Raw genomic sequence first — 24,071 nt, 5'->3', positions numbered from 1 at the left:
GGGGGGGGACATCAATGCGACCGCTGGCTCCGAGCAAAGCCCAGCCAGACTGAACCCCACCCTTCATATCAATAAACAAGTAAGAATCTATTTCAAACTTTAAAAACGAAAAAGAAAAATATATTCAGCCTATTCATTTCTTCCTCTAAGAGACGCTGAATCCATAAATTATTCAACACAAAAAAACACTGGAAAATAACACGTGTGACGTTCCGCATCAAAATAACAACGACTTAGTTAATTCCCCCGCTTCTTAAATTCAATGATAATGTTTATACCTTCGCCCCAATCTGATTTCCACACTGCCCAGCCTGGATGTGAACGATTTCCCTCATGGTGAGCTGCGGATGCGGGCAGAGAGCGTCCTGTCTCGACTTCACCGGCGTCCAGTCTTCAGTCTCTTGCCGCTGTGTTTCTAAAAATCAGCACTTGCCTCATTTCTAGGGCGAGTGTTGAGCCGGCGAGATAGATAAACGTGCTGCTGATCAGATGACGTTGCACACAGCGCAGCATCCCAGTATCCCCGTCAGCCAATAGGAGCGCCCCGGTTTGATGCAGTGGACCAGAGGATCATGCTGCATCATCCTCCTGACATCACCCGGTCCCATGCAGGGGAAATGTGGCCTTTTTTTCCCTTGCTAGGCTGAGGTTGTTCTGTAAAGTCTATAAGTAGCTAAATGTTTTACCTGCCAGAAAATGTAAAACTTTATCAGGGTTATACTGAAGGCTGCACATGTGCTGATTCAGTCAGATGACTGAGGTGGGTGGATAACATATTAAGAAAGAACTACACAGGGAGCTGTGATGTTTTAGGCATTTTAGCACTCAATATGAACTCAGTGATGTTCATGTATTAGTGTGATAGATAGATAGATAGATAGATAGATAGATAGATAGATAGATAGATAGATAGATAGAAAGATAGAAAGATAGATAGATACTTTATTTATGCCCTAGGGGAAATTCAATCAAATGCAGAGGCAGCTACAGAGAAAATGCTATGACTAGGTCAGAAATGAGCTGTTGGGCCTTTATTGACACCCTCAACCGAAACATCACCACCTACACCCAGGTTTGCTTTGTGGTTCATTTTACTTTTGTTAAATTTGTTGAAGGATATGCACAGTGTAAGCATCAAGTCAAATTCAAGTCATAGCTTTGCCCAATATTTCAAATCACAAATTTGCCTCAAGGGGCTTCACAGCCAGAGTACGACACTGTCTCGACTCTGAAAAAGCTTGGATTCTTTTCTCCATATTAAGTGGCAACTGGAATATAAAACAGGGTAAAATGCAGGAGCCACCTTGGGCAGGGCCATTAGCTTTCCATTTTTAAGCCATGCTAGCAGCATAGCTCTTTTCAAACTGATGGCTCATCCACCACATTGATCCAGGCTGAAATATCTCAACATGTATTGGATGGATTCTCATAACAGTTTGTCCTGATATTCATGGTCTTTAGAGAATGAATCCAAATAACTTTGGTGATCGTCTTGACTTCCCCCCCCCCCCACGATGAATTGTAATAACTTTGGTGATTTCTAATCACAATCACCATCATCAGGCCAATATTCTAATTTGTCCAATACTTTAATAAATGACATAAACCAAAACCAATGTCATTTCCATTGTGTTTAGTGCTAATTAGCACACGTTAGCATGTTGATAAGATAAGCTTAGATGGTGAACACGGTAAATGTTACACCCATCAATATTAGTATTGTCATGGTGAGGATATTAGCATGCTGGTGTTGCCTACACACAGCCTCACAGAGGCTAAAGACTCTTAGCCTTGTCAATTGCAAGTGATTTCTAACTCATCAAATCAGTACAAAGTAATACAGACAACTTTCAGGGCCCCAAGGGTCAGGGGGCGTTACCTGCTATGTCTGATTGGTAACCTAGCCTTGGCTACAACCATTGTGATTTTGAAACCCTATTGCATGATTCATGTAAAAAAAAATGGGAGAGGAGAGTGCAAGACTTTATTTTTTCATTCTTTAAAAGTCATTTTCTCAGACACAGGGCCTCCGGCCAACAGTGAAATTTGAATGATTTATTGCTTGGGATCAACGTTGAAAAGTTGCTGTAAAAGAAAAGACTCAATGAAATTCATAGTTGATCAATAAATAGTGGTTTATTTTAACAACAGGTATGGCTTATATACAAGTGCATTATGTCTGTTAAAACAAAAACAAAATGAAACCAAAGAATTGGAAATTATAAATGGTACAATCCATGGTTTTTACATTCATTCAAATCTCCCGTCGAGAGATTTGGAGTCGCACGGTTGAGAGAAGCAAAACCTGAAATGTGTACACTGGGGACTTCATGTCTCTGAGACTTATTTACCAAGTTCAAAACTATTCACCAGTCCATCCATATTATGATCCACGATCTTTCATGTTATCCATACATTTACTATTTACAAAGACATAACCCATTCTTCTTCTTGTTTTTTTTTTTGTTTTTTTTTGCTTTTCCACCAGTGAATGTTTGCCTGTCTACCCTATCGCTGGTGCTAACATTGCTTTGGATTGCTTTCACTGATTTTTACTTTTTAATTTTTACTCCAAATGAAGTCAAACCAAATGCTTACTAAGAATGACGAAATAGCTCCCATCAGCAGTGTGGAATAGGAGTTGTGAAAGCAAAAGCAACAGATCTCAGAGAAGCCTCTGGTTGTATTGTGCTGTGTCATTGTCTTTACACTGGTGTTGCATGGGGTTTTGGCGATACACACAGTTCTATATCTGCAATACGCACACTGAGACAGAGAGACCAACACTCACAGACAACGAGAACTCGGAGTAATGTGAAGCTACTGACCACCGCAGTCAACCCACTCTCTACTGCAGATGCCAAGAATTCCTTATTATATCCAGGTTCAACATCCTGTTCCACAAAGTAGATTACATGTGGGTCTATTGCAAAAAGTTAATATAGTCATTTCTTTATTGTATTCAAAAACCCACTTCATTTTCCCTTTTTTTTTCTTTTCTTTTTTTTTTTTTTTTTGACTGTCAAGATGCCATGCTCCACCATATCTGACATCACATGATTGCAGGGCATTGTGCTTTGAGGCTTAGCAGCATGGCATACGTATATGTCAGACATTTAATGTTCTCATGAATCTATCAATAAATGGAAGTTTGTTGACTCCATGATCTTTTAAAAGATCATCCATGAATCGACCAAAAATAGAGCTTTCATTTTTTGATTCAAGCTTCATTTGAGAAAAAAAACAAAACAAAACAAAAACCACCAGGCAGGTTTGCCCACCCATTCAGATACCAAACGATATGCGGCCTTCATCAGTGCACGTCTGACTTGGATAAAAGCAAAACGACAATTTTGGTGAGTAAAGTACCTGTAAGGTTCTTCGTAAGTGTACCACAAGATGGTGAGAGTAACAGAAGACCTTCTGTTACGTCTGTTAAGTGTTGTCTTCGACTCCTGAATGACACCTTAATAGATCATCAATACTCCCTGGATAAATGTCATGATATACTGTGAGAGAGTTTTATCACATTTGAAATGACGAGACATCATTCAGTTGGCTCGAAAGTTTTACAGTACGTTGTTATTGTTATTATTATTATTATTATTATTACTTATTATTATTATTATTATTATGAGGATTGTTGTAAACAGTGGTCTATCTGTAATCACATATCTTTCTTTGACAAATATTACAACCTCCAATGTATGAAGTATGTAACTGCAACTGTCAAAGTTACACACATAGTTAAGTCAAGTATAATTCTGTCCATAGATGGACATGGACTTTGGATGAAAAAGTGCCTCCTTAAGCAAGAGTCTGTCAATTTAAGATTATGAATAGGTTTATCTATAAATAAAGATTTGACCTGTATTCTAAAATGTCATTTTGACAAATATATGAAATATTGCATTTTTTTTTTTAAGGTAAACTTAGTTTTGCATGTGAATGTATGAACACACTGACATACATAAACTACGTTAATGCCAGAACATGATTTGGGAAACACTGAGAAAGTTAGCAATGGTGTGACAGTTGGCAATCACATCAAACATTTTGTCATCCATGGGTTTCATCGTGTGTGTGTTTGTTTGTGTTTGTGTATGTGTGTGTGTGTGTGTTTTTTTGTTTGTTTTTTGTTTTTTGTTGTTTTTAAGGTTTGCTAGTTTGTTTTGCTGACACGTTCACAATTATTTTCATGCTTTGTCCCCACTGCAAATAATAAGGTGCCACCACACTGAGGTGCCACAAATACTGTTAGAATGAAGTATAGCTCTGTACAATAAGGGCACGCCATGGGAGATTGTTCAAAATAATACTTCGAATTAAAAAAAACAAAAAAACAAAACTGAATCAAGCTCAACAACTAATTTTGCATTTACTTACAATATCACATTTACAAATAAAAGCATTTGCATACCATAAAGTTCATTGACTGAAACGATTGGAAAAATAAAAGTTTCTTCAAGACCGACAAAATATGGGTCATTCTTTTCACTAATATCACTGTTCATACAATGAACCACGTGTTGACGAAAGCAGTTTTAGCTCAATCTCGTCTCTCAATTCGAATTCGTGTGAAATGATGATACAGCTTTCAGTCATTTATTAATTTGAGAAATAATCTCTGAAGTTTGAAATCGGGTTCTCTTGATTCACTTTAATCCACATACAGTCTATGGCAGGGGACTGCACTAAACAGTATTTCTCAAAATACTGCGTCAATACTAATGTTTGGCACTATGTCTACATTTAATTTTGGTCAGAGTAGTTTTTGGCATTGTATTTAGAAAAATCACTCCAATTTGGATTGTTTACTTCTATAACAGCAAAAAAGTACTTTGTAACATTCAGATTTCCTTGTCCACATAGTTAAGGCGATATTTTTTTTTTTTTTTTTTTTTTTTTACAAATATGTTAGACGGACATTTTACTTTGAGCAAAAGTACCAGTGATTAGATTTTTTTTTCTGTTTGTTTGTTTTTAGCATCATTGTGTTTCTCACCAGTCCTGATGACACACCTCAGTGATTGTGGGTATAGTTGTAAGTCTCTTTAAAATGACAAACAGTGATTTCCCATTCATTTACATCAAAGTAGTTTATAGGCTGGTGATTTCCAGTGACATTCAAAAAGAGCAGAAGATACTGTCACATTGTCACAAACCAGCCTCTGGCACTCTCTCGCTTGCGTGGTCTCATTTATTGGCTAAATGCAGGAAGGGAGGGTTGGAGGAAGGAGAGAGGGGAAGGGGGGGTATTGAGAAACGTACAACAACTCTGTAAGAAATGTCTACTCAACTCCAGGTGGGGACCGTCTCCATGAAGTGCCTGAAGTCTGAGCAGGACAGTTCTTGCACCCCCACGCACCCCCACCCACCCCCACTTGAGATATTTATTGGACGTGGGCTGCCTCCTGGTGCAACCATAAAGCTTCTTTTCCTGGCTGCAACACTGGATCACGACAACGCCACACCGTTGACAGTGTTGTTTTCTGTGCTGGCACTGTCCCTGATGGGGAGGACACCAGAGTCTATGGGGGAGGAGACGGTGCAGTCCATTAGAGAGGAAGGGGTTGCTTCTGTAGAGCCTGAATCCGTGATGGAAGTTGGTACTGAATCTAAGACGAGGGAAGCAGCTGAATCTGGTTCAGCGTCCGTGACAGTCAGAGTGGTTGATTCTGGAGTGGAGGTGTGCACAATGTCTGTGACGGGGAGAATGGTACGAGGCGCTGCGGTGCTGCTGACAGTATCTATGACAGGGGGAGTGGAAGAGTCCTGTGAGGGCGAATGGCCTGAGTCAATGGGTGGAGGTGGAGTGGGTGAAGGTGAAACAGTGACTAGGCTAGGAGGAGTAGGGGAGGGAGGAGATATATCATTAAAACAGGGAGAGGTAGAGTCTAACTGTGGTGGTTGGGAGTCTATAATAGGAGGTACGGGGGAGTCTCTAGTTGATGTAGACTCATCTACTATTTCTAACTGGATAGGAATGTCAGAGTGTGTGCTAATGGAGGGTGGAGGGTCAGTGGAAATGTTGCAGTCTGTCATAGGAACAGGAGAGGGAGCAGGGGATGGAGGGAGGCTGTCATGCATAGGTGGAGCAGGGGAGTCATACGGAGCAGTAGTGGGAGCTAAAGTGGCCTGAGTGTCCTCTGGCAAAGCTGGGTCAATTTTCAGGTTGATATTGTCGATGTCGTTACTTAGGGGGTGTGGGGATTCTAACATGGAGCTCGGTGGGGGCTCGATGATGGGTGTGGTGCAGATCAGTAAGGAGGCAGGCGTACTTTGAGGGACGGGGGGAGGGGAAGAGTCCAGTGAAGGGGCTGGGGTAGCAGCTGACTCTTTTGTAGGAGAAGGACCAGTGTCGTTCATCTCAGGAAGAGTAGAATCCGTCAAGGCCTCAACAGAATCCTGGACTGTAGCTGGAGGTTCATCAGCATCGGCTAACAGTGGGTCTGTGATGCAGGGGGCTTTGTGTAAAGGAGTGGAAGACAGCAGGTGCTCTTTGCTGGCATGTATGATGCCGTCTTTAGCCAGCGCTGTGATGGGGGTCATGGATAAAGATGATACTGACTGACCGTTGGGGTCTTTAGTCTCAGGCTTGCCAGGGTGCACCTCCATGAATGTGGGCGCGGACATATCTCCGACCGACGGAGCGGTCAAATCAACAGCAGAGGAGGCGGTGGAGTCCATGGTGGACACTGCAGTGGCAGCTGCCTCGTGGAGTGGCGTGTCATGCACCCTGGTGTAGTCCCTGCTGCTCTCGGATTGGGCCAGCAAGAGGCGCTGTTCTCCAGGTTTCCTCGGGGGAAGGAGAGGTTGACGAGTGTAGCTCTCGCCATCGGCCAGAGTCTCAGGGAGGGGCTGGTAGCGGGTCTCTGGCAGCAGGAGAATGCAGATGATGCAGATGAGAGTGCAGCAGGCAAAGATAATGTGGTGAAGGAAATAGCCCTTCTGATTGTGGAGCTCCATGATGGGTGCAGTCAGCATGCCAAAGCCAGCGCTGGCGAGGACCAGGCCCAGACCGCCACCCCTATGAGGAGACAGAAAGTGTTGTCACTTGGTAGGATTTATGATCACACAAACCTCAAACCTCATAAACCTATAAACCACCCAACCACTAAATTCACTAGAATTGAATTAAATCAAATCTATGTGGTGTTCTGCAGAACTATCACATAAATCATGCATATAAAGGGAAGCTCTTATTTTTGCTGTATGCCTCCGTTGACATATCACTGCCATTTTATCAGACAGCAGCAGAGAGTGCTGCAGTACCACCAAACGCCCTCCTCTGCATGCAGTCTCATTCCTCTCCTGCCATTGCTTAAATTCACCACCAAATGGAGCCCTTGGAGCACTGTCAGCAGAACAACTACCCCTTTACATAACCCCAGATAATGAACCTTCCAGTGCTGTGTCATATATTCTCAGAGGGAATGGCTAATTTGTACAAGACGTGGATTACATTTGACACTGAACTGTGAGACTCTGTTGTTTCCAGCAGCTCAATGATTTCATACCCAGCCTTTAACAGGAAGAGGAGCAGCTGATCCATCTGGAGGAACATGTTATGACAACCAACCTCTGTAATATCCACATTACATGCTAGTCAGGTGTAAAAAGAATGTACACCTTGATTTTTCTTATTACTTGCAGATTTATGACATTTAGAATTCCATTATACAAAGTCTATTGACAAAGCATGTAAAAAAAAAAAAAAAAAAAAAAAAAAAAAAAAAAAAACATAATTTACTCCTCTTAGGAGAAAAAAGTTTTTCACATTTTGCCCTCCTCCTGTGATGGTACAATCTCTGCATTCCGGTAGGTTTACCTGATCACTGTGGGTGTGATCTCAGCACAGAAGAAGATGCTCAGGTTGCTGACAGCGTGGGAGGAGAACATGCCGATGATGGAGAAGGCTATAGAGAAGTTCTTATTCAGCGAACCTGAGCTATCTGCAGACAAAGCAGGAGACATATGGAAGTTTAGACTCAGTACCCTGAGCAGTTAGTAAAAAAAAAAAAAGTTTTTTTTCTGCTTTTGAAGCACAGCATATTTAAAATATTAAGGTAAATTATGCAGATTTTTTTTTTTTATTGATGATATTGCAGCATTACTTTATTTAACACCATACAGAGAGGAACTAATGGAATAATTCAGCTCAAATTTACCAAATAGTAAAAAATTAAGGATTTATGGAAGCAAAGACGATCAGAAAATTCAAGTGTCCTAAGTTTCCAATCACTCATCTGAACTTTTATTTCTTGGTTCTTGTGACTGACAGGAAGTAACCTGGTATCATAGCCCCAATGTTCAAGTCTTCATTTTGAAATGAATTTTAGCAACTTTTTTTTAAGTTATATTTTTGGGCATTTTTGCCTTTATTTGGACAGTACAGTGAGAGATAGACAGGAAATTCAGGGAGAGAGAGAGAGGGGATGACCTGCAGCAGGGGGCTGCGGGTCGGACTCAAAACCCATGGCCGCTGCGGTTAGGACTAAGCCTATGTGGTACATGCTCTACCAGGTGAGCCACCTAGGTGCCCCCATGTTTAAGCAACTTAAATAGTTTCCAAAACTTTAGGAGTTTTTGTAAAACTTATCACAATTACTTCCTAACTGCCTTTGAGAAAACCTGGAGGTTAAGCGCCGATAAATTTTGGTCAAATAAAATGCTTCGGTTTCCCAGTAGCACTAATGTTTATTTTGACAAGTTACTGAGGAACAGGCTTGCACACAAAGAGGCTACAAAGAGCCCATTTACGCCAAATACGGTTTGAATACAAACCATCTTAATTTTTTTTTTTGTTGTTGTTTTTTTTATGAATAAGACACGTTGAAGATGGCATAGAGAGGATCAGAGGAGACTGCTCTGTGATCAGCTCTAGCTTCCCACAGGGGGATTAGTGTGGAGAGAATAAAGAGATTGATAAACAGAGGAGAGCAAAGAAGGAGTTCAGATTCACAGCTCTATAACAAAGAGGCTCACCCTCCTCAACACAACGGGGATAAATAAGTGAAAAGCTAGTCATAATTACATCTAGGACTTCATTAAAGGTCTCTGCAGGGCTTGTATTCGCCTAATGAAATACTGAAGAATATCTGAATGAAGCACATTTTCGGAAACCTCATCAAGATAGTGCAGCAAACCCAAGTGATGTGATAAGAGTCATCATGTAACATGATACAATTTACACTTTGAAAGAATGTGCAGCTGATAAATATCATAGTAGGAAAAAAAACATCAAGTAAGAGCACTCAGTTACTGATTAGTTTATCTAACCAACACAGACATTATCAGCAAACACAAGGCTTAAGAATAGAAATAAAGACATGATCCTACCTATATTCAGATGGACACTGTACTTCCCCAGCACTAGAGGAAAATTAAAGACATCAGCAGATATGTGAGAGTGAGAAACACGAAAACAGTAACATCACATGCACTCCGATAATTAAGTAAATCCAGAGTCAAACATTACAAAGAAAAACATGCACACATGTTGCACAAAAAAATTGTCAACACAGTGTTACAAAACAAACAGCTTCAACTGGGAACATGAAACATGAGCATAACCTTGATGTGTTGACTCAGGTTAAACATTAAGTCTCGCTCATTTGTAACTGAATGAGCCGACTTGTGTACTGTTTTGATCATCTGGAGCACTTCTTGGCACACATTGACTAAAACAGCAATTTGTAATCATGTTCGACTACGCCATTACAAACAGCTAAAGGTAGCTACGCCCTGACAGAGTCCACTCACAACAATGAATGTGAGCTTTTACAGCAGGAAGCACAGAATTTCAAATGCTACTACAGCTGTATTAAAACTGTCTGCAACAAAACACATGTATCCTTATTTTCTGTATTCGGTAAATTGTTTGACAGTTAATTTGTAAATCAATGGATGAAGCTATATTTTCCACACGTCACAAAATCCCATAAAAAGGCCGATGCATTAGTCTCCCTCAGTATTTTCTATGTCTGTAGCATGCTGCCTCAAGATCAGTTTTCCATAATTAAAACATGTAAGCACCTGTACATTTTTCCAATTTACATGTTATATCTTGCTTGTCTTATACATACACATGTGATAATGTAAAAACAGTAAGTCTTGGTTTTATGGGGAGTTACATGCTGTAACTACTTCTTAGCCAGGCCAGGGCACATAGGCAAAACAATTTTGCATTTTATGACTAAAGCATGAAGGTTTCAGCCTATAATCTACATACTCCAATGTGGAGGCAATTTGTATACAGCCTCTGGTGACCTTGAGAGGTCATTGACCTCAGCATCGCATTTTTCCAGTTTTTGCCCCATTTCTCCATTATTATCATGTATATCTTTGCCAAAACTGCATGAAGATGCTATTTGCTGCTATGGCCATGTAACATGATTTTGCTTAGAGCACTATTTTCACAGGGGGGGAACTGCAGACCCCACCACTTCCAGGTGTTAAGGTAGCTATAGGCTAGCTTGTTAAAAACACTGACAACTTCTGCTGTGTGTTCTGTGGAATTACATGACTAGCTAGCACATTAGCGAACGTTCTGATCAGAAGCTAGCATGCTAGTTTGGTCTGGACCACACTCATTACTCCAGGCGGATCTGTCCTGTCCCAGAGGTCACATCTGAAATGCCTCCACATCTGAAAATAAACTTCATGGTTTATACAAACAGTGGAGACAGTTTCATGCTTAAGTCATAAAATGCATTATAACCTTCCACGTACAAGCTTATCTGCTGCACTAAATTCTTTTAGTTTGAACAGAGCTAGGCTAGCTGTTTCCCCCTGCTTCTAGTTTTTAAGCTAAGTTACTCGCCTGCTGGCACCGGTTTAATATTTAGCACACAGACATGAGAGTGGTATTGATCTTCTGATATAACTTTCAGCAAGAAAGCGAAGAAATCTATTTCCCAAAATGCCGAGTTGTTTCTTGTCTCTTGGAGAATTGGAGAATTCTGTGTCCTATACTTTAAACTTCAGAGTTTATTCGATACTTCTCGCTATTAAAATATTAATAATAAACTCAATAAACTACATCATGGTGGTGTCACTTTTCAAGAAAGTAATAGAAGTTGACAGTGTCTTTCATAATGTACTCACGGTTGAGCAGACCCAGCTGCAGCAGTGACGCTAGGGCAGTGATGATCATGAACATTAGAAGGCCACCCCGCCGCCCCATCAGACCCACTGCCGGGCACAGCGCCATGCAGGACGCCACCGCAATACCTGCCATGGTGTAATAGTCTGCATAGAAGTCATGGAACATGGTGGTTTCAAGGGCTTCAGGGTCCATCATGCTGCGAGCAAAACAGTGGTGGATCCCATAGCCTGTTAGCCTGCGTACAAAAACATACAGAGGGAAAAGTAGTGAGGTAAAAACAAAGAAGTATCAGAGACTACAGTGATTAAATGAGAGGATATTGGACAGAAGATGTTTGGGGAAGTGAAAGGGGTAAGTGATAGTATGAAGGAGAGAAAAAAGCGAAGGGAGAGCAGAGAAAAAAAGAAAATCATATACGCAAAGGGAGAAGACAATAAGAACAGAAAGAGGCTGGGTGGAGAGAGAAGAGGAAGAGGAACCATATTATGTTTGCTCTCATCTCAAAGTATCTAAAAAAAAACAGCACAGATGTAAATACTGACTTATTGACACATAAAGCATACACCCCACAAGCTTACACACACAAAAAAAATAAAATAAAACTCAAGCAAACACTCACACCCTTCCTCCTGGCTGTCTAATGTTTCCTAAGGACACAGCTCATGTAAAATTTATGCTGACTTCGGGAGTCAGGGACACTGGGTCTGCCTAGCTACGGATGAGGTCTCAGATGGAGAGAGGGGGAGAGATCCCACTGGAGATGAAAAGAGAGAGCAGCAAGGACAAAAGCATTGAGGTCCACTGATCAATGTTATATCGAGCCTCCAGGTTAATAGTGGCTTCTTAACTGTACAAAATGTTGTGCCTGACTGGCATTGCCTCGCCCTACACACACATACTGTACAAGCACGCACATGCACCTTTTTTTCTTTTTTCCCCTCTCTCTGTTTTCTGACCCTCCCACGTACATTAGCATCTTGACACACAATTGTCCAAACGGCTTTTCTAAGTGCTAACACATAAGACAAACACTTACGAGTTGACGCAGAGCACTACAATGTTCTTCCACAGGTTTCTCGTCCCGACCATTTTCACAATGCATGTCTTTTTGGGTTTCTTCTGGAGAGCTCTCTGCAGTTCTGGAAACAAGTGGACAAATCAATCTTAGAGCCTGGCCAATAATAATTCTAATAGTTTCATTAAGAGGCAGGCAATGCAAAAGGATGGTCATTTTGAATTATTTGAAATGCAATAGCCTTAGTTTCATTTGGACGCTTGATCACTTCATATCAACCTGCTGGTACAGTGTCGGCTGAGCTGTAGTTAATATCATTTCAAAATGAGTTATCAGGTCAAAGAAAAGTTCGACTGCAGTCTGGATCCTCAAAAGCTGATTTATTGCAACCACAGGAAATTCAACATGTATTTTTAATGAGCTAGTTTCATCCCACTCTCCCGCTCTCCTGCTGCTGCTGTTGTGAGACAGGTATGACAATGCTCACAGAGGAACGGGACTAGTTCCTGACAGGGCCACACCCCTGAGCTGCTGGTGATATTTCACACTGCACACGGTGGATGTTTTGGTATCGGAGTGCGGGTTGCCACAGAAACACACCTCTGCTTTGCGGTACTGTCTGCTCATGTTGACTCAGGCATGTGACGGCATTCCACATTGCTGCCTCAAGGTTATCTCCGACTGTATCACTCAGGCCTTACAGTGAACCCCTGGCTGAGCTACAAACCTCTGAGTAAGTCGATCCCTACTGAGATCTATGAGATCTATGCTGAGATCTATGCAAATCACTTCTAATTGGTACTTACACATGTGTTAAAACATTCCTCAGCTCTTCTTCTATGGCAACAGTAAGTACATCCAGTGCCACGCATTATATTTAGTGCTCAGCACTTGAAAGTAGGAAATATTACTAGAAGGGTTGGGGACAGCCAGTTACTATAAAAACAAGATAGGATAAATCAATGTCTATGGCAATGTACATTGACTGTGTGCTGCATCAGCACACAGTCTCTGAGTTCTGAAAAAGAGCAGTCAATTTCACACTGAGTGGTTTCTCTTTGAGCCCTTTCTTAGCTGTTGTTTTATTTCCAAAATGTATTGATAATTACAGAAAGCAATAGCAGGTCAAAAACAGCACTGTTGAAGCGTAATACAAAAGCAGTCTGCTATAACATTTGACAACAGCATAGCTCCTCCCTCTGCTCTATGCCACTGACAGGGCTTCTGAGCACAGACATTAAGAGTTAACCCAGGGTCAAAATGCCTGACCTGCGTCCATCTGCCGTCTGTACACCATCATGTCAGACTATGTGCACCCATCCAGGCTATAATGAAATTAATGAACGTTCTAGAGTGTCATAATGTAATGTTCAACACCCACTGCTACCTCTGGGGTGGAATGTTACTATGGTAACAAGACAGGAATTACATATAACCTTGTCAATCTGGCTTATTTAGGGAAGCACAGATGTGGGGGATACTACTTTACACCCTGCCCTACAAAAATCACATAAGAAAATGCAGCAAATATATAAAGACAAGAGTAGTTTAACATAAAAATGTATCAGTAAATACATATAGTAATCACAGAGAGTAAAATGGAGTCTTTTAATGCAGATATCTTTAAAATGAATGTCAATGTGTATGTTACCTGTGAGGATATTATCCGTGTCAAGCTCCATGTTCACTCGGTTTTTCTGTGCTATGTGTCCCATGATCCATTTGGAGCGGCAGTACTGCTGAGTGGCCAGCAACCAACGCAGTGACTCAGGGAAGATCCTGTCAGAAAGACGGGGGATGTCCTTGTTAATAAGGCATGAAAACTGAGTCAGAATGAAATAAAGACTGTTTGAAATCTCACTTAATCAGTGTTAGCAGCACTTAATCTTGTTTTTGTTAACCAGCATACCATTTCAACACATTCTGATTTAAATGCAGACAAAAGCTAAGGTTATAAATTGTACCCTGAACAGAAAATTAGTCCTGATTTCATTTGCTACGCTCTATTATCTTTTGTATTAAGTTACGTTGCACACATTCCTCTGAGTGGTCAGATTTCTCCTAGCACAATATGTTGATTTGATGATAGTCAGTAAAAACAATGCCACATCCCTCAGTTGGCTGGATTTCTCTGGATCAGATGTTTATGAAGTAAAAAAGTGCTGGTTTCACAATCTTGCACTGGTGTGGTCTGCGACTGTTTCCACAAATCAGCAATAAACCCGGATCACCTGCAGTGTTGAACTCTTCAGCCCAATCAGCTGTGATATTTGCAGAGTCAGTTACTTTATCAGCAATGGGTCCAATTTGTGCCCATAAAGGCTGTCCGCTTTAATCAAGATAGTGGAGAAGGCTCCATACTTCCAAATCTCCAAGAGTCCTCTTGAGAGGGCCGACACAGGCACGCTGATGTGTTTTTTGTGTGTCAGTGGTGTGTGTTGTATGGACTCACACAAGTGTAGAAAGAGTCCACAGTGTTGCCCTGCACTTTACAGGTTAAGTTCACTGCGAAAAGTCCAATGATATCTGTGAGAAATATCAATGTCACAACCTGCTTCATGTCCTTGAGTGCTGTTGATGTTTTATTTTTTATTTTTTCAAGGCCGTAATTGAACCAAAGCAGACAGCAAACAGTTACATACCCTACTAACGCTTAGCAACCGAACTGCTTAACAATGAGGGATCCATTCATATACAGTGGCAAGAGAAAGTATATGAACCCTTTGGAATGACTTTGTTTTGTGCATTGGTCATAAAATGGGTAGTGGAGACAAACACAATGTGCTTAAGCTAATATCACACACTCAATTATAGTCCTTCGTGTCTGTGTTACTGAACACACCCATCAAACACTCCCTGTGCCTGGGGGAAAAAAGTAAATGAACCACTGGATTTCAACAACAACTTCAAACAAACACTTCCAGTAGCTGCTGAACAGACCTGCACAATGTTCAGGGGTAATTTTGGACCTTCGTCCTACAGACCGGCTTCAGCGCAGCCATATTGTTAGGATGTCTGGTGTGAACTGCCCTCTTTCGGTCGTTCCGCAGAATCTCTACTGGATTAAGGTCTGGGCTCTGACTGGGCCGCTCCAAAAATTCCTTTGTCTGAAGTCATTCTGTGGTAGATTCACTTTGATGTTTAGGGTCATTGACATGCTGCAGTCACCCAGCTTCTACTGTCCTTCAGCAGGTGGACAGCCATCCTGACATCCTGTAAAAGACCTTGATAAACTTGGGAATTAATTTTCCCCTTGATGATGGTGAGCTGTCCAAGCCCCTGTTCATACATAGTGCTGCGTGTCGTTCCAACACAATTCAAACTTAGTTTCATCAGCCCACTAAACATTTTCCCAGTAACATCGTGGACTGTCAAGGCGCTCTTTGGCAAACTTCAGGCATGAGCTGCTTCCTCCGTAATGTCCTGCCATGGAGGACACCTGCTCCATGCAACGATGCTCCATGATATGCATATGGCAGGACATGCATATGACTCATTATTGATCATTCTGTTTTGTTTGGAGTCATCTTAGCTGGACGTACGCACTTCTATGGAGAGTAGCCACAATTCTAACTCATCTCCATTTATAGACAGTTTGTCTATGAATATCAAAATTCTTTGAGTTTATAATGCTTGCAGATTAATGCAAATCAACAATTCTTGATCTTCTGAGATCTTTTTGCGCGGACTCTTTCACATCAGCAGCTTCTTGTGAAGAGAGAAAATGTCAAGTATTTTTTTTATAAGTGAAAGTAGCTCTAATCTGCCTGAATCTTCCTTCATTGACTGGATCTGATGACACTTCGACATAAAAAAAAAATTACTTTTAAATTAAAAAAATGTCACTCATTCATCACTGTAACAGTGACTAATGCCTGTGACTATGCCTAAGGTGTCTGACTCCTGCACTGTATTATCCCACTAGTGTGGAAAATCCCCATCAATCCCCCATCCGGTCTGCTCCGTGTCCCACACTGATTAAAGAGCAGTATATCACCAATATTGATGTTTGATCAGTTTAGTGCTTCGCAGTGCTTTTGATTGTTTCTCAGTGGAACCCCACTTTGTTCTTCAGGTACACCATGGAAGAAAGCCAAGGTCTTTGATACACTGATAAAATCTATATTCTTGGATTTCTTCTGCTGACTTACAGCAGTGCTGTGGAGCGCTGTGCTTGGTGGCAGAATAAATGGAGGGGAATACATGAGTATTTACTGCCTGAGCTTCAGCAAAAGAGACTGCAGTCACAGGAGAGGTCACTGCAAATGAGTTAACATAAAGATGTTACATTTAATTCAGCTGGGAATTCACTGCTGGAAAATGTCCTTGGAGGCAAGGCTTTCTCCAATCTTTTTTTATAACATTTCCCCATCTGTGGAAGCATCTTTGTCTTAACAAGGTTTTATTTAGACTATAAAACAATGGATACTTAAGATGTAACCCATGTAGATTTTTACTGCAGATGTAACCACATATTTCAGCACTAATAGAGTCTTGTGTAGGATTTAAAAACACCTTTTAAACAAGGTTTTGAACAAGACAAGTCTGTTCCAAAGCAGCAGATGCTCAAGATATTTCCTTACCAGATGTAGGACAGCATCAGCAGCAGGGGGCAGATGATAACAGCTTGAAGTACCTGCCAGTCGCGACAGAGGTAGGCCACCCCAGGCATCAGCAGCTGACCACCCAACACCACAAAATTGGCCACCATGGTCATGGAAAAACGCCATCCTGGCAGGCACAGCTCAATCCCTGACAGGGGGAACAAAAAAGAGACGCAAAGAAAGGTTATTAGGTTTTTCTGCAAGGGACAAAGACACAAAATGGGCATGTATGACAACAGGGCAAATGCCACATTTCCAAGATTTCCTGACAATGTAACACCAGGAGTAATAACATAAACAGACCCAATGGATCCAAACAGTAATCTGATTTGTCCTTGTGCTGACAGAAACAGGCCAGAACGTGGCTCCTGACGACAGCGATGATCTCATGATGAGAGGTTTTTGTTGCTCTGATGCAACACAGACATAATTCCTATATCATCAAACAGTATGACTACTATTGCACAGATACTGTGACTTTTAATACAGAGAAACACCTTATTATTAGTTTACTACTAGTTGTTTTACTAAGCAAGAGTAGTAGCCAGTGCCCCCCAATAAAAGAAGAGATGTTAAAGACTTAATAGTTAATTGACTAATCAAACAATGAATTGATTAATTAAACAAAAAAAATCAATATGCCATAAGGTCAGTTAGAGATATAGGTCACTTTTAGAGCTACAGTACATACAAAGAGGTTAAATAAAAGCGATAAATGACCATGTACAGTTGTTGTTCAGAGACAGTAGGCTGCTGTGAGAGTGAACTAACTAGAAAGAGGTTCCTTGTACTCATTTCTCCTCTATCAAAATGGCACTGATTCATTCACCCAGTCATTAGCATGCACACCACACTGGCAGCCAGCAACCACAGACAGTCCAGCCCTTTAGTTACTGCAGTGTTGAAGATGGCTTCACATCAAACCATAGAAAGTGAGCACAACTGTGATGCCGCTGTTCTCACCTCACCCAAATCTTTTGTCCCGCTTCATTCATCCCTTTTTTGTTATAGATCACAATTTCTTTTTTTTTTTTCCGCTAATGGTTCTTTTCTGTGTCCCAGGAATGTGAACAATCTCCAGATGGGCCTTTCAAGGTGACAGGGCCAGCATAATACAGTGGGTGTCTGTGGCCCCGCTTCATTCCAGTGGAAAAGACCGGAATTTCAATTAGGACTTGCCCCCTTCTGAGGACATGAATAATGCTCTCTGTTCACAGACACTATCGCAGCTGGAATGACAGAGCCAATGAGTGGAGAGCAGGGCGATGGGTGCAAGACCTGCTGAGTTTGAACCAACTAACCTCGAGACTCCTTCTGTGTGTGCTGCTGGGAGAAAAGTGACGGTTCACTGGGTATGGACTACATGGGATTTGAATTCTTCGGTTATGAATAAGGCGTCATGTGCACTGAACAGGCCACTGCATTGTGACGGGAAAAGGACACCCTATGGTGAGCTATGCTGTCACACAGTAAGATGTCTTAGCAGCACAAACTATATTATGATATCCATGAAATATGTATCCATGAAATATGGCACATTTTCTAGATTGAACTTCAGAATGAGTACACGAGACTGTAGAAAAGGAAGGGAGGTCTGAGCACCTTACTCCTGGTGACCCTAATCCTCCACAACCCACTAGATCAGCATTCCCACAATGCCCTGCTGCAGTCTGTGTCCTACTGACATACAGTAAATCTACCAATAGCTAATCTGATGTCACATAACAGAGATGCTGATCAAGGGTTTTTGGGTTGACAAAACAAGTTGGACATACAACAATCTATTAAAAAAAAAAAACAACACACATTTAAATGCATCTACTATACACAGTGAACGTGGAAATTACATCATCAATGATCAAGCCCATAGCCAATTAATAGTAATGATAATCCCTAAAGAAGCTTTGGCTGGTTTGCTGACTTTGGCAGAATAAGAATATGAATCACACTCTCTGGTATGTGCCACAGTAGCTCACTAGCCTTCTATCAAGTACACAGCTCAGTCAAGGAGAACCATTGTTTTACAAGAGAAAGAGACTGTTTGACCACTAAAAGCACTCAGTACAGCCACTCCCTGTACCCACAGGCTAATGTCACGACCTTTTACTGGTCACATGAGGTCCTTAAGGCCTTTTGCCACGATTTCACGGCATAATCCTGGCACACGCAATCCGTTAAGTATAAGGTAATGATAAGGACACTGGTTTGTTTGCTATATTTAATTTTTTAGGATTTATTTTTAGTGCCACCTGCAGTAGCTGGAGCTGCGGGGCCCTGCTGTAGGTGTCACAGGTGAAAGCAAACAGTGCAGCTGCATTACAGTTGCCATCCCACAGCTGTGTTCCCTCCTCTCCCCCCCACATTGACACAGCTGTGCAGGCTGGCATATTTCTTCGATTGCCTGTTTTGAACTTAAATGCCCCCTAGCAACAGTTTCTGTGTTGACTGAAAATGGCAGGTCGGTAGGACGGAGTTTCAGAAAGTTGTCAGTAAAAAAAAAAAAAAAAGATTATTGCTAGTTAGTTCTGGTGTTGGAAAGGTGTGGGGTTTCAGACGCTGTTCAACCATCCAACAGGAACTTTGATTGAGGCATAATGAATCACTCCAGAATCTGGTGACTGTGAAGGCTATAGCATATGAATCATATCATTTTCATACACATCAAAACAGTGACCCTTTGTACCCCGCATGGAAGCCTCCGCATCTGCCCTGCTTTCCTACAAGCTTAGTCAGGCCTTGTCCAAGTCTCACTTCCACATAAAAATGTACTTAGTAAGCTCAGAGGCCTGGGTCCTTGTTCATGTGGGTGGACTGTATGGGGCTCATCCTTACTGGGTAGGTTTTTTTTTTTTTTTTTTTTTTTTTTTTTAAATCAGTACACAGTTAAAGCTCCACACCTTCAAAGCTGCGGTCACAGATGGAAAATGCTTGTTGAGACCAAACTCAAATTCAGACATGTGCAAAGCTGCTGATGAGTTCTTGCAGTGCCCTCTCTGAGTGACAAGCCAGTGCAGCAATGTCAGCACACAGCATTTCCCTGATTAGGAACCAATGAACCTTGATCTTTGCCTGGACTTACTGTAGATCGAAGAGTTTGGTCAAGGCAAACTGCATCATCAATGGAACTCAGTGATCCCGTAGGGGAAGAAATCACACAGTGTGGAGGGAAGTGTTTAGCCCTCTGCAACTCGCAGTTAGTCAAGGAGGTCTCTGAGAACAGGTCACTTTGCTCTCAAGGTATCCTTCACATTTCAAGAGAACACAATCATCCAACAGGCTATGGCAGAGGGCCCAATGGAGCATGAAGAGACGTATTCTGCTGACAAGGTCAAAGGCCTTTTGTCAGGTCAGTTAAAGGTAATGTAGAATGGTCTTCTCTGCTCATGGCACACAGAGAGGATCCTACTGATGGTACATCATTGAGATCCTGGGTACATATGAGCAAAAACAAACAGCTGTTTATTTACAATCTCTCTGGCAGATAACCTCCAAAGAAGGCTCAGAAGCATTTTCTTCTCTCTTTGTTTATATGTAGTGGTGATTGTGTTACCACACAAATATCCTAAGGTACCCTCCCTCTTCTTCCAAGCAATGAAAGGGGGTTATTGACTAAGAATAAGGTCATACTCATTGATTAGTCCCTTATCTGGAGCTGCAAAGAATGCCAACTAGCCTCAACTAGCCACAGGCACTTTCCTTTGTTCTATGTGAGCTGAAATTCTCAGCAATCAAACTACAAGTAGAAACACAAGCAGGAGAGTATTTTCTTTTGAAAATGTTTGCGCATGAGTGTGTTTCTAAACACACACAGAAAGATGGGCACAAAACCAAGTCATCAGCCCTCACAGGAAATGGGAACAGAGTGACTGATGAACGGCTTACACTTTGACACAAATATAAGACTAAGTCAGGGGTTACCTTAACACAACAGATTCATCAGCCTGACCAAAGAAGATCTGACACACCACTCCTTTTTTTTTTTTTTTACACCCATAAAAAGGAAGTGCAAAGGTTGACCATGCTGATTTCGCCAATCACTGTACTTCACTCAGGAGTTTGCGGTGTGAAATAGTTTAAGGTTATGTGATGCAATGTCTTTCAAAAGCGTTGCATGATAATTGGAACATGACTCCAAGTAATCCAGTTTAAAATATAGACTGAGAATAAAAATGTACGATAGGAGGAAGTGTGCTGGGCAACTGAAATGCAAACTCTGCACAAAAAGAGAACTTTAACCCTGCTCAGAGAGAAAAAAAAAAAAAGTCTGCACCTTAACCCATTTATCAGCAGACAGCTCGAGCGGCTTATGGGGAAGCATGAGGACAGTTCAACCTCTGATCATGGAAAATACCACTCTTTGGCTGAAACACATTTGCACTCTATACACGGTCTATGTCACACCCTGCCTTACTATATATTTCATCATCCCTTTCAGGCCATTCTTAACCCCCAGAATGGAGAAGTCCGTCTGATGGCAGGACAATATCTCTGCAGTGGTTTGAGGCGGACCTGGCTGCTGTCCTCCGGGAAGCATAGGCATATGGTGGGAAATGAAAAGCTTCTCTCTTCAGAGTCCGGATCTGGCACACATTACTCAGGTCAGGCCAGACTGAGTGATATCCATAAATGGCTTACACACAAAACAGAGAGTAAGACAGGTGAGGGGAGGAGAAAGGCAAAGGAAGAATGCTGCCTGCCAGACTTGAGGCATCTGACATTGACACAAAACTAAACCATTTACACACAGAGCTTCCATCTTTCTGTGCGGCCTCGTCTGTGCGCAGAGAGATTAATGCCTGTGGTAACAGGAGGGCACCACAGAGAGAAAGCACCTCATGGAACCTCACGCGACACGTGTGTTGTCACATGACCAAATGTAAGGCTTTGGCTTTGCATACCACATAAGATTCGTTAAAAGGTGCTCTCAAATGCTGATACTCTGTTTTCACTCACACACACACTTTAACATTAACAGTAGTTAATAGTAAATAATGAGAATTGCTGTAGCTTAAGCCGGCACATCCAATCATATGTGACGCCAACCTTTCTGTATCTGTTCACACACACAAACACACACACACACACACACACACACACACTGCTGTACTCATTCTATCCGTCTACACCACAGCACTTATTTCTTGCTATTGAACTGCTGCATGCTTTTAGCAGTTTTATTACCTCCACCTCCGTAGCCTCCTCCTGTATTCGCATTTAGATTTACATGAATTTTAAATGTTTCTTTTAATGTGTTAATGTTCCAATAAATGTTGTGCATCTCAGGCGGTGCCAGAGGGGTTGTAAGCTGACGGACAGTCTGTGTCAATTTTGACTGGATTCGTTCAGACACATCACATGAGAAGAGCAGAGCAGAGCGAAACCGCCAAACTAAAATGTATAACATTGTTGCAATAGACAGTTAAAACCTCCAAAGTAATAACTAACTCACTAACACTAAGGGGCGGTCAAATTATAACTTTAGCACTCTTCAAAAAAGCTTTTAACGCAAACTACTATGGAAAAGTAGAGCAGAGTGCTGTAATGCCATTCATATCACGTGTGCTTCCCTTCACTGTGTGTCTAGTAAAATGTAGTTTTCTGTTTGTGTTTAGGCACTTGATCACTACCCATACTAGTCCAGTTCATGTACAGAAGGAGTGACAGCAAACACTACCCACACAATCAATAAAGTGCGAGTGTCTGGGCGTGTCAGGAGCAAAATTACCGTATTGGCGGAAATACACGACAATGTGTGTTTCTTTTTTTTCACCCCTGGAGAAACTACACTTGCTCATATGGGGTCATCTAAGATTTATGGATTAGTCATTAATGTGATACATTTAACATTATTTTTTATCTCTTTATCTTCTTTGTCTTGTCTTGCAGCTTCTCTTGGAGACATAAAAACATTTTCATAAGCAGCAACTGGAATTATTAACTAAACAAAATCCAAGCCAATTATATAAATAATGGATGCAGTGTGAATTTTAGCCATGACTCAATACAAGACCACAGTACTAAATCAGCTCGGAATATAAGGTTATTTCAGTGCATGACACGGTTTCATTTTTGTCATTTTGTGGTGAATAGTAACAGGTTAGGTTTTCAAGATAAATTTCAAATTGCCAATGATATCTTTTTCTACAATTTTGGTCAACTAGATGACTATTCAGTGCCAGCCACGGTTGACTGTGCTTTTGTGTGATCTGTTGCAGTCATTGCCTTTATTTATGTGGCCCTGACCTCTCATCTGGTTTGTCAGAAAAAAAAGAAGGTCCCCTCCATCATAGTGTTTGGAAAGCTTGTCTTGACTAAGCTCTGGAAATGTTATTGATACTTTTTAAATTCACATGTACTGATAAATCTGAACATCATTTTTTTGAAGTTTCCTATCCCTGTGAATGCACCATCTTTTATTCAAATAAATAAGTATAGTAGGAGGACAACAACGTGAGCTGGCTATTTTGCCAAAGCATTAGCATGCGTTTGTGCCACAACATCCGCCATTAAAAATAACTTTTGCCTTCTAGATCATCACACACAGAGCAGTCATGAGCATGTGTGTCAAAGGTTACTGACAGAAAAATCATGAAGCTCTTTATGATGCATGACCCAACAGAATCATGCGCTCCGTCTGTTGTCCCTCTCTCTCTCTCCCTCTCCCTCTCTCTGTGCATGTCTACAGTATCTCTCTCTACAAGGCTTCTCTCACACACAGCTATGGCATGTATAGACATGCTGCCTCTGAGTCAGACATGGAAAGTGAACATCCACATAGGATGAGTGTAGAGACATTAGCTCTTTTCTGTAAGGCAATTACATGTAGTTCTCAAAGTAAACCTCCTGCTGCTTAAAAACATTAAATAGTTGTTTTCAGGAGGTCAGAGTTGTAAGATGAAAAACATTAAGTCATGCACACACTTTTTTTATCGAGTGAAACCTCACTTTAACCTACAATTGTTTCAGAAAGTTATATGATATGTGTCCTTTTCTCTGTGTAATAATACTGCTAAACTGATATTTGGTGTAAATAAATACTTCGGGGGGGGGGGGGGGGGGGGTAATTTATGTGTTAGAAAAACAAAAGATTTTAGCCCCAAAGAGCTGATGTGAGTGCATGATATAACCTGTGTAAACAAAGAGCAAGCTCTGGCCCACTGCCCCAGTACACAATCGCCTCGTCTCAAGCTGATCACAAAATTCTCACACAAACACCCAGTGCAGCCAGCTAGCATGACTCAGCATGATGATGTGCAGTGTCTTTGTATGTATGTGTATTTGTGTGTGTGTGTGTGTGTGTGTGTGTGTGTGTGTGTGTGTGTGTGTGTGTGTGTGTGTTTTT

General features: G+C 41.4%; 2 protein-coding genes across 2 annotated transcripts in view; both read right to left on the bottom strand.

Moving 5' to 3' along the window:
• The window catches only part of LOC111670506 (tubulin beta-2A chain), a 4,394-nt gene extending 3,919 nt beyond the window's left edge, over nucleotides 1-475 (bottom strand). The window contains exon 1 of the mRNA XM_023427242.2: nucleotides 279-475. Coding sequence (XP_023283010.1) covers nucleotides 279-335 — 57 coding nt within the window. The 5' untranslated portion in view covers nucleotides 336-475. The remainder of the gene's footprint in view (nucleotides 1-278) is intronic.
• Nucleotides 476-2,116: 1,641 nt separating this feature from the next.
• The window catches only part of slc22a23a (solute carrier family 22 member 23a), a 34,589-nt gene continuing 12,634 nt past the window's right edge, over nucleotides 2,117-24,071 (bottom strand). The window contains exons 4-10 of the mRNA XM_023427225.2: nucleotides 16,709-16,877; nucleotides 13,777-13,904; nucleotides 12,147-12,249; nucleotides 11,110-11,345; nucleotides 9,343-9,375; nucleotides 7,832-7,955; nucleotides 2,117-7,030 (exon numbers count right to left, since the gene is read on the bottom strand). Coding sequence (XP_023282993.2) covers nucleotides 5,458-7,030; nucleotides 7,832-7,955; nucleotides 9,343-9,375; nucleotides 11,110-11,345; nucleotides 12,147-12,249; nucleotides 13,777-13,904; nucleotides 16,709-16,877 — 2,366 coding nt within the window. The 3' untranslated portion in view covers nucleotides 2,117-5,457. The remainder of the gene's footprint in view (nucleotides 7,031-7,831; nucleotides 7,956-9,342; nucleotides 9,376-11,109; nucleotides 11,346-12,146; nucleotides 12,250-13,776; nucleotides 13,905-16,708; nucleotides 16,878-24,071) is intronic.

This window comes from Seriola lalandi, unplaced genomic scaffold, assembly GCF_002814215.2.
Source record: "Seriola lalandi dorsalis isolate HSWRI2012SDOR001 ecotype SW California unplaced genomic scaffold, Sedor1 jcf7180002054855, whole genome shotgun sequence".
Taxonomy (NCBI): domain Eukaryota; kingdom Metazoa; phylum Chordata; class Actinopteri; order Carangiformes; family Carangidae; genus Seriola; species Seriola lalandi.
This window is presented reverse-complemented; position numbering and strand designations above follow the sequence as displayed.